The sequence below is a fragment of the Montipora capricornis genome, chromosome 10, assembly GCF_036669925.1.
Source record: "Montipora capricornis isolate CH-2021 chromosome 10, ASM3666992v2, whole genome shotgun sequence".
NCBI lineage: Eukaryota > Metazoa > Cnidaria > Anthozoa > Scleractinia > Acroporidae > Montipora > Montipora capricornis.
Genome location: NC_090892.1, coordinates 62,623,634 through 62,633,633, shown reverse-complemented (window position 1 = coordinate 62,633,633; position 10,000 = coordinate 62,623,634). Strand labels below are relative to the sequence as shown.

The window sequence follows — 10,000 nt, the reverse complement described above, 5'->3', positions numbered from 1 at the left end:
TTAGGCAGTTGTGATATTAAAGCGTGAAAAAAACAATTCAGGCCTGAACGGATTCAAACCCATGAATTTCCATGTATTCACTTGTAATTAATGGTGCTCTTGATAGCTGGGTTTTTCCTGGCTTGTACACCGTTTTTCTGCCGTATTTGGTACCAGTTTTGTATTCGCTCATAACAATTCGTCACCCTATCATTTCCCTCTGTGATCCTCGACTTGTCTCCCCGCTTGAAAGGTCTTCGTTTTCGTTTTCGCGCTTAAAATAAGCAGTGGCGTGACTTGCAACTTGTGTCTCAAATTACCTTTGCGAGTCCTTGATTTAAATTGAGGAACGTATCAATATCTTTTCTAACTAAAATGAACAGCAACTGTTGGTCTGAACAATCTCCTACATAAAACGCTGAAATGCCACCGGAATTGAGGTTCGAGACCTGATCTTTCATGAGCGAAATCAGCGGAACCACATGCAACAGGCCGACCTCGATTGCGAGAAGACCGCGGAAATTCTATATTGCGTGACTAGTAACACAGGACAATGGATGGAAGCGTATCTATCCGGAAGAGATTTGTTTATTTTTGGAAAAGTTGGTGGATTTGCATTGTTGGCACTTGCTTATGAAATGTTTAACTGAATAATGATTGTCTAACATTTCTTTCAAAATTGAAAGACTAGGAATGTTTATTGGGGTACGAACCTATGAGGAGTGGGGTGGAAGTGTCATTTTAGTCCGGCATAGTTTGAGCATTATATCTCCAACCGAGCATTACCCTGGTTTCATGGGTGAGCCCGAAAGTATAATACTCTATTTTTCGAGCATAATCCGACAGACCCTATTTTTATGTCGCTAAAACTGGCGCCAATCAAGCAGGCAGAGCTCTTCGATCATCCGGCGGGTACTGAATAAACAAGACGAAGCAGTTTTTTGAAAGTCTAGCATTTATCTTGCAAGTGAAATTGTTTACTTGATAAATTTCACTCATGTCTGAACCTATACCTCATCTGTGACGCTGCGGTGTATGAAATCCAAACAGGAGCTGTAACACCTGGAACGAAACCGAAAGTCACGTGACTGACATATAAGGTCAAGTCTAACGGATCGGCAAATATAATTACGGCTTGATTGTAGAGTTCTCTTTATCATTTCCGGTATTGGATGCGTTTAATATACAGCAATGGTGTCCGTGATAGCTGGGTTTTACCTCGCTTGTGCCCTGTTTTCTACCGTTTTTGGCACCAGTTTTGTCTGTGCTGAGAATAATTCTTCACATAAGTTTCCTCTTGGTGATCCTCGAAGCTGCCCTATTTCAAACGGAGTTTATCGTTTCGAAGTTCTTCCCGGCGGCGGATGGGACAATCTGAGGAATAAACATATGGGTGTTGTTTCATTGATGAATTATTCCAAGTGTCGAACCTCAGATGACGGCAAATATCTTCTGCCTGATAATGTGTTCCTTTATCCTGTCAAGGAAAGCAAAGTGCAAACATTCGCTGAGCTTTACGATCACTGGAACGATTACTCATCCACAACAACAAAGTCTATAAACGCTGAAGCCTCGGGAAAGTTTGCGTTTGCCAGTATTGGCGGTTCGTATTCGTCTGAATTCGAGTCAGTAAAGAAGCACCAAGTGGAAGACAAAGCTGTGACGACTCGCGTCCAAATGCGACATGTCCTGTACACCGCAAAGCTTCAGCCCGACAGCGCATTTCAGCCCGAGTTCAAATCACGTTTACTCGAAATCGCGTCTCATCTGCAACACAATAACATTGCATACGCGAACTTTCTGGCGCAAATACTGGTACGCGACTTTGGAACGCACTACATTACAAGCGTGAAGGCGGGTGCAGTTCTCGCTAAAGTGGATCACTTGACAAGAAAATTCGTCGCAGACTTCAATGAAGAAAAAAGTAAGATCACAGCATCAGCGAGTGCCTCATTTTTTGGGGTTTTTGGAGCAAAATTTAGCTACTCTACGACAAGCGACGTTAAAGATTTGGACCAGTACACACAGAATACTGTTTATTCCACCGTGTTAACGTTTGGAGGACCGCCTTTCAGGGTAAATTTTTCCATCAATCAGTGGGAAGATCAACTGATTGCCGATCTTGTTGCAGTTGATCGGTCGGGTGACCCGCTGCACTACGCCATAACACCCGGAAGTTTACCAGAATTGTCGGAAGAGTTGACTTTTAAATTGGCCAATGTGGTTGAGCGAGCCATTAAATTGTACTATGAACACAACACTCTCAAAGGATGTACGAAAATGGACTCTCCAAACTTTAGCTTCCAAGCCAACCTCGATGATGGATCTTGTGAAAGTCCCACGAACAACTACACTTTCGGGGGCGTTTTTCAAACCTGCCAATTCGAAGGCTCTCCTGATGGTAATCCGTGCGAGGCCCTGCTTCAAAAGAACCCTCTCACATCCGACTATACTTGCAGCGACGGTTATGAGGCTGTCCTGGTTCATCAAGGCCGCACTCCTCAAAGTTGTCATCGTGACTGTCACGGCTGTTGGCTTTTCTTTAAATGCTGTCATACTCACTGCGGATTTGCGACTTACTCGGCTTACTGGTGCGTGGCTAAGAGACAGGTCCCTGCTAATACAGGTTATCTCTTTGGAGGACTCTACAGCAAGGTACTGAAGAACCCTGTGACACAGGATCACAGTTGTCCCCTCAAGTTTTACCCTCTGCGTTTTGGAGCCACAATGCACGTGTGTGTGAGTGATGATTACGAGCTTGGCTACCAGCAGTCAGTGCCGTTTGGTGGTTTCTTTAGCTGCAAAGCTGGCAATCCACTTGGAGTCTCAAAATCCCCGGTCAGCGACCAGGGTATGTAGATATGTTATTTTAGAAAACAGTCCTAAGAAAATACGCGCGCTGATTGGTTAAAAATCGTCTGCGGCTCGTGTTCCCACAGCATTTCTCGTTCTCCCAAACTTCTATTCGTGTTTCTATAACTCGATAGAAACACGGTACATCTTTACAGATATCACGTGACTTGCCGGGAATAAGGTGGCACATGCGTTTTTCCTTTCAGTTTTGGAATTTCACTGTGCTTACCATTTAACTAAACTGATCCGAAAATTTCGGTTGAAAATAATATGGATTAGACAGTTTCTGAAAATTCTGTTTGAAGATTATGGACTGCCCCAGAAATACACCTTCAACGTCGTTCCCAGGGCTTTTCCCTTGGAGTATTGGACGGGAAAAGCCCTGGGGACGAGGTTGGTACAGCTCTTTTTCCGTTATCTAAATCTAAATACTTTTGTTCTTGGGCCATCGTAGTTTGATTAAAAATAAGACACAAACAGCAGTGATAAACATATTGAACTTGTTCATTTTGATTATGACTTGACGTTTCGTATGTGCTCTACATACATTTTCAAAAGTAACCGTTGAAATTTAAAACAGCTATTTATATATAACAAAGCGGATGAGCAGACTGGAACCTAGAGTAAGCAAATACTTAACAGTAAAATATTTATTAATAATAAAAACAGAAAAGATTAATAAAGCATCAACTTTTCACTTCCGACGTTGACGTTGAAAGCTGGCTCAAGTTCTTGAATAAATAAGGTCTCTTTTATTTTACAATGATAGTCTGTTTTACCCTTCGCTAAAATATCAAAATGATCCCACTTGATGTTATGTCCAGTCACCTTGACGTGTACGTGGTCAGCAATGGCTGAAGTATTGCCATTTTTAGCTAGGGCCTTAAAATGTTCGGTTTTTCTATCGTGAAGCCGCCGTTTAGTTTAACCGATGTAAAAACCATTACAATCCCAACAATTTGCTCTGTAAATAACTCTGGATTGTTGTGAACGATTAATACGGTCTTTGTAAGGAAAGAAAGATTTTATACATCGAGTGCTCTGAAAAACAATCTTAAGGTTAACACAAGAGTAGAATATGTACACACAAGATTTCAGGCGTTTAGCGACTTGGTTGCTTTGCAAACCTAAGTAGGGAAGTAGGATAACAATATCTTTGTTAGGAACTGTAGGCACTGGATTGCTATGCTGATGTTGTCTGTTTTTGTTCAAAACATCGTTGATATGATAGTGCCTTGTGGGTAGCCGTTCTGAAGAAGGAGTTTTCGAAGATCATTGAGAGCAGATTGAAGCAAGGAGCCAGATGAACAAAGACGGTAGTAGCGATAAGTGAGGGAGCGGATGAGGTTTATTTTGTACTTTCGTGGAGTGAAGGAATCCCATTTCGTGTAGAGACCTGTGAAAGTTTTCTTTCGGTAGATGGATGTCGTGAAAGCGTTGTTTTGATTACGTGTGACAAGAATGTCCAAAAACGGAATTGCATTGTTATGTTCAAATTCAATGGCAAATTTAATATTGTGATGGCAGCCGTTCAACTAGTGCAAAAACTCATTTGCACTGTCTTTGTTGTGAAACATGGTGAACATGGTGAATGTGTCATCAACGTAACGATTCCAAAATAAAGGACTAACTTTGGCGTTCAGCAACCACTTTTCTTCAAAAACACACATAAAAATGTTGGCTAAGACAGGGCCCAATGGCGAACCCATGGCAACACGGTTAAATTTCAACGGTTACTTTTGAAAATGTATGTATGTAGAGCACATACGAAACGTCAAGTCATAATCAAAATGAACAAGTTCAATATGTTTATCACTGCTGTTTGTGTCTTATCATTATCTATTTTCTCTAGTTTTCAGTCTTTCATCCTCAGAGAACAGTAGATGGTTAAAAGGGTGTCTAACCATGCTGCCTTCCATTTAATTGCATTTTATTTTTTATTTTTTCTTCATAGGTTCACTCCTGGCGTCGTTTGTCAGTCAGTCCGGTCCATCTGGTTGGCCGAAGTCCTGTCCAACCGGTTATTCTCAACACCTTGGCGCCATCGAGGAAGATTGTGAGATCAACTTCTGTGTCAAGGCGAACATTTTCAACAACCAGGGATTACCAATCATCAAAAGACCTCCTTACTCAAGTCCACCTAGAATTTTCAACTACTCTGTTCCTTTGCTTTTAGTTAACCACGACACTGGCCAGATCTGGTTTAAACGCCCCAACTCTTTTCAGTGGACTTTAGCAACTAAAAGGTATTTGAGGACTTATCTTTTGGTCTCACGATAGGGGCGCGACTACAAAGTTCCGACCTGAACCCTCACCCCTCCCCTCCCAATCCAAGACTCTCTCAAGACTCTCGCTGAAGAAAAATTCAACAAACACTTAACTGAACTATTCAGTGGGGGGATACCGAAGGGACTGGGAATCAGGGGCAGCAGTTATGTAAAGCGGGTAGCTCGTTGTGACTTGGGTTGCGCCCTGTTTTATGCAAGAGTCTTATTTTCATGGTTTTTTGCGGTTTTGTCTCCCCTCGAACGATTAAATTCAAGATGACATGCATGGAACTAGCTACTGCTTGTGTGGTTTCCATCTCTTAAAATAATAGTTTCATCGTTGTATTATTTTCTGCTTTGTCACTCAGCTCTGTTGCGGAGGTCGCAGCTATATCCAATTTAGACGGACCTGGTATAGTTGGCATAAATCTCGCCGAGACCACGAAAGACAAGCAAAAGTCTTCCCAGGGCACTCCTGATAAAATGGACGCTGGAACTGCGGCTGGTATTACGTTTGGCGTTACGGCTTTTGTCGGATTAGCCATCGCTGTCATGGTGATCGGCTGGCGCAGGCACAGGAGCGTTCACAGGGATAGCAGTGGTTTGATGGCGCCGCTCAATTCGCGCATTGGATATGGAACTACCAACGATGAGGGCAGCCCACGAGTTTGATTATAAAACTTGCTGCTGAGCAACGTTTTTCATTTTTAGCGATACATTAACATTAACAATAATAATAATCACAATTATATTAAACTTTGATACTCTTCGCCTTTTTCTTATTCCTTTTTGGGACTTCGAATTGAATTGCATTAGATTAATTTAACAAAAAGTGCTTAAAGGGGCTACGTCACGCTATTTTAGGTAATTTTGTTTAATTTTGTTAATTATGAGCTCTAAACGTCAAATTGGCAGAGCAAGAGTCTTTCATTTGCAAAATCACGGCCACATAACAACTGAGAATGATTTTCCAGCTTTGTAAATGACATTTTGATATAGACTGATATAAATTTGAAAAAAGGTGGGCCGACGTTTTTCAAATTTACCCAAATTCAATCCATTTCAATCTTCTCCAGTTTTGTCCATCCATGTCCTTTCTTGGCTTCCCTGTGTTTTGTTAGAGTTCTTCTATAGTCTTGAACAGTTATTTTGATATTTTAGTTAATTCTATGACCATTCGATCAGTGCTGAAATTGCCTGAAATTGCGTGACCTAGCCCCTTTAAAGTATTTTTGGAGACGTTTCGGCGAAAATCCCTATCTTCAGTTGCAAGTTTCAAGCGTTCATCATCATCATGTCCTTTTCCCTGTGAGGTCCGGAAATAGGACCTTGCGTTCTCTCTCGCCAGGCTTCTCGGTTCTTAGCACAAGTACAAGCTTCCATCCATACTTTAAACCCAAACTCTACTCTCTCTTTCTCAACAGTTCTTCTCCAGGTCTCCCAAGGCCTACGTCTTCCTTCCGGGGTCCAGGTTAAAGCTGTTTGTGTTCTCACTTGCACTCGTTCTCAACACATGCCCAATCAATTTCCAACGTCTTCGTTTATCTGCTGCATGATTTCTTCCGTATTCGTCCTAGATCTTATCTCTTCATTTGACATTTTCATTGGCCAGAATGCGCCGTATCCTGGCTTTTGAGAAGGAAGACATTAAGCTTGTTCTCGTCGCGTTTGATCATTCGCCACGTTTCGCAACCATAGAGAAGAACAGCCAGTGCACTGAATTTAAAAACCTTCAACTTGGTGTTTATGCTGAGTTGACTGTTCCTCCAGATGTTCTTTAAGTTGTAGAAGACTGCTTGTGCTTTTGCCAGCCTGGCACTCATATCTTCACCACCAGTTGATGTGACTGTAGCACCAAGATATACAAGCTCCTCTACCTCTTCAATATCACTTCCCTCTAGTTGCATTATCGTTCCTAGGTTAACATTCCATTTCATTACCACTGTCTTTCCATGGTTAATCTTCAGCCCGGTGTTCTTCCCGTTTATGTGTAAAATTTCAACCTTTCAGTTGCATGTCCACTATCCTACTTGCAACATAGTTAATACTAGGAGAATAGTTATGAAACTCGACAAAGTTGGGAAAAGGCGTAAAGTTGACGTTTCGTCAGGAGTGGTGAAAGCAGATGAAATTAAAACGCACTGCGCCGCTTTGTTACGAAACCCGAGGATGCGACGACAGCACAACTACCACACCAGCAGAGATGATCAATAACCAAGGAAGCGAAAACCATCAACTAGCTACAGAACAGAACCTTTTGAATGGTTTAAACTCGCTACACTGTCTACTTACACAAGCGAACTTGTCTCTGAAAACTCTCAGCTTCCCAGTAGACACTTAAAAATATGCAAGCTTGGACAAAGATAACTTTCTAAATGGGACTCGGGCGACACAATTAAGTTTGTTCTGTTTTGAATTTCAAATTCTTAAGCTGATTATATGTTTTTTTCTTAACGAAATTTTCGGAACCTTTTCCGCTCCCTTAAATGGCCGTCTTCAGAAAGCCAAAAATAAAGAACATTAGAACTAGATAACGGTTCGAAATAATTTATCATTTCCTGCTAGCAACTTTAAGGCTAAGTGCTTTGTTTGAAGTTGCTCAGTCTTGGAGTGTAGGAGAACTTCCCTTTTTTTCTTACCAAGCTGGGAAAGAAACTGATGAGAGCCATTCTGTTTTGAGGTTAAAGAAAAAAAAATGCTGAATATGCCCAAAGGAAACTGTATTTATCTTTCCCTCGAGGCGCTCTATTGGTGACAGCAGACACATCACAAATAGTCAAGTGCAAGCGTTATCACAAGGTCTTCCCTTTAAAGAAATCAAGGATGTTCCTTGCAGTTTCTTGGCTGCTTTTTGTAATGTACATTGTTATAGTAAAAGTAACGGGCTGGCAAAAGTTTGCATTCTTGCCTAACAACACCCTTTCTGTAGCAGCACAATCGAAATAGTCCCCTAGTTTTCACAACAGAAAAACCAAGCAAGATTAGCCATTCGAGAGATCAGAACAAGTAGGGCGCTGTTTTTCGTCACTGCAGTCCTTGTGGTTTGCTGGCTACAAACATGGGTTATTGCGTTTGTCAAACGGCTTCAAGCAACACAAAAATAACGCCGAAGTTGGAAACTTGTTCCAATATTCCTATCATTCCTCAGTAGCGCCATTAATCCATTTATATAGGCAGGGAAGAATCCAATGTTTAGGTCCGAGTTTAAAAGGTTGTTTTGCTTGGGGGAGCAGGGATGGTGCAGTGGTGAGAGCGCTAGCCCTCCCACCAATGTGGCCCAGGTTCGATTCCCGATCCTGGCGTCATATGTGGGTTGAGTTTGTTGTTGGTTCTCTACTTGCTCCGAGAAGTTTTTCTCCGGGTACCCCGGTTTTCCCCTCTCTTCAAAAACCAACATTTCCAAATTCCAATTCGATCTGGAATTGTCAAGCACTTTATCATGAGCCTCAGGCTCGGGTGATCGCGCAAGCTCTCCCTGTGTTTGAAATTAAATTTACATTTTACATTTTTTACATGGAATTACAGTAGAACCATCAGATTGAAGGCGGGCGGGGTTGAACATACTTATAAAAACGTCATAAAACAAACTGCGAAGTCAGTACTAGGAGTACAGTGCTTCTTAAGGAGCTACAAAGTATGTAAGTACTTAAGAAAATTTGGACGGTGCACCAAGCGCCCTTTACTGGGTACTTTTAAAGCTATAGTAGGTGTTAACAAGCACTGAGATGCTTGCAGCATTTCTAAGCAACATCAGCTTAAAGAAACGGCAGTCAAGTTGAAAAATTTTTATTTAATAATACCAAAAGAAATATGGCAAATAATGTTAAGTGATACAATTTAGCTTGTTAGTAACTGCAGTGCTGTTCCGTCTGTAATTACACGGTGTTGTAAATTATACACTACATGTATATATACTTTTAACTACCGTGTTGAGTAGTTGAAAGTATATACCTGTAGTGTTGTGTAGAATAAATTCCCTTGTAAGTCAGTCATTCATCAGTTCAGTTCATGTCTCCCCACCCTCATCCCAGCAAGGCTCTACAAGGTGATCGACAAAGCTGGAGAAAAAAATTACAGTTACCAGCCAGCTGCAGGAAAAATACTGGAAAAATATTTTCAACGATGGACCACTACCAAACTCCAAGTAAAAGGGAAACATCAAGTAGCATTGGAGTCAAATTTATACTTAGTTTCAAAACTTTTTTGCGATCCTCTCTTAAAATTAAGACTTATTTTCTTTATTTTATTGCCTCGCTCGTGTAAAAGTAACTAGTGTTGTAAAATATGAGAATGGAGGGCAGGTAAGTGACTTATCCAAGTTGCCGAATGAGTGGGATGCAGGCATGAAAAGAACTTAAGGTGATTCCCTAGTATTGCACTGCGCATCCTGTTCTGCGCATAACACAGCGTAAGCCACGTTCGTATTCAGGCATGGCTAAGAGGCTTTATGGTCAAATTTCATGGCTCAGTTCTGTTTTCTTTGTCTCACAAGTCTCAACGGATATTTCTAATCAAAACAATGTTTAAATTTAACCATAAAGACTCGTACCCATGTGTGAATATTGATATGTCGAACGTGGCTTAAAACATTTCAAAATGGCGACCATTCGTTCGGGAAAGCTCGCTAGAAAGAAGAATGGCCGTTTTAAGAGCACAGCAGTAAAGAGCAAATCAAGAAACTTTTTCGACTCTCGCAAAACAAAAAGTCGAGTGATAGCCTTGATGATGCTAAAGAAGATTTAAGTCCGACAGTGAAAGTGAATTGAAACCGCGCTATCGGGGAGACGTGTTGTCGAGGGGTTGAGCTTGGTTTGCTTTCTGTTTTCTCCTAAACGAGGTTGGTGACCTATCTTTTTTTTGGCATAATTTTATTCTCTTACTCATCCTCTTTGCGCTGTAAA

General features: G+C 41.3%; 1 protein-coding gene and 1 pseudogene across 1 annotated transcript; both read left to right on the top strand.

Annotated features, from left to right (window-relative positions):
* The first annotated feature begins 930 nt into the window (after positions 1 to 930).
* On the top strand, positions 931 to 5,867 carry LOC138019733 (macrophage-expressed gene 1 protein-like). Its single transcript, XM_068866603.1, has 3 exons — positions 931 to 2,830; positions 4,787 to 5,078; positions 5,468 to 5,867. The coding sequence occupies exons 1-3, from the start codon at positions 1,171 to 1,173 to the stop codon at positions 5,769 to 5,771; spliced, it is 2,256 nt and encodes a 751-aa protein (XP_068722704.1). The 5' UTR covers positions 931 to 1,170; the 3' UTR covers positions 5,772 to 5,867.
* Positions 5,868 to 8,953: 3,086 nt separating this feature from the next.
* The window catches only part of LOC138022478 (mRNA export factor GLE1-like), a 4,235-nt pseudogene continuing 3,188 nt past the window's right edge, over positions 8,954 to 10,000 (top strand).

Bases quoted from the DNA above. Each gene is read 5' to 3' on its own strand.
- LOC138019733 (XM_068866603.1), top strand. From the start codon at position 1,171: ATGGTGTCCGTGATAGCTGGGTTTTACCTCGCTTGTGCCCTGTTTTCT. The intron at 2,831-4,786 runs GTATGTAGATAT...TTTTCTTCATAG, and splicing joins ATCCCCGGTCAGCGACCAGG to GTTCACTCCTGGCGTCGTTT. The intron at 5,079-5,467 runs GTATTTGAGGAC...TTTGTCACTCAG, and splicing joins TGGACTTTAGCAACTAAAAG to CTCTGTTGCGGAGGTCGCAG.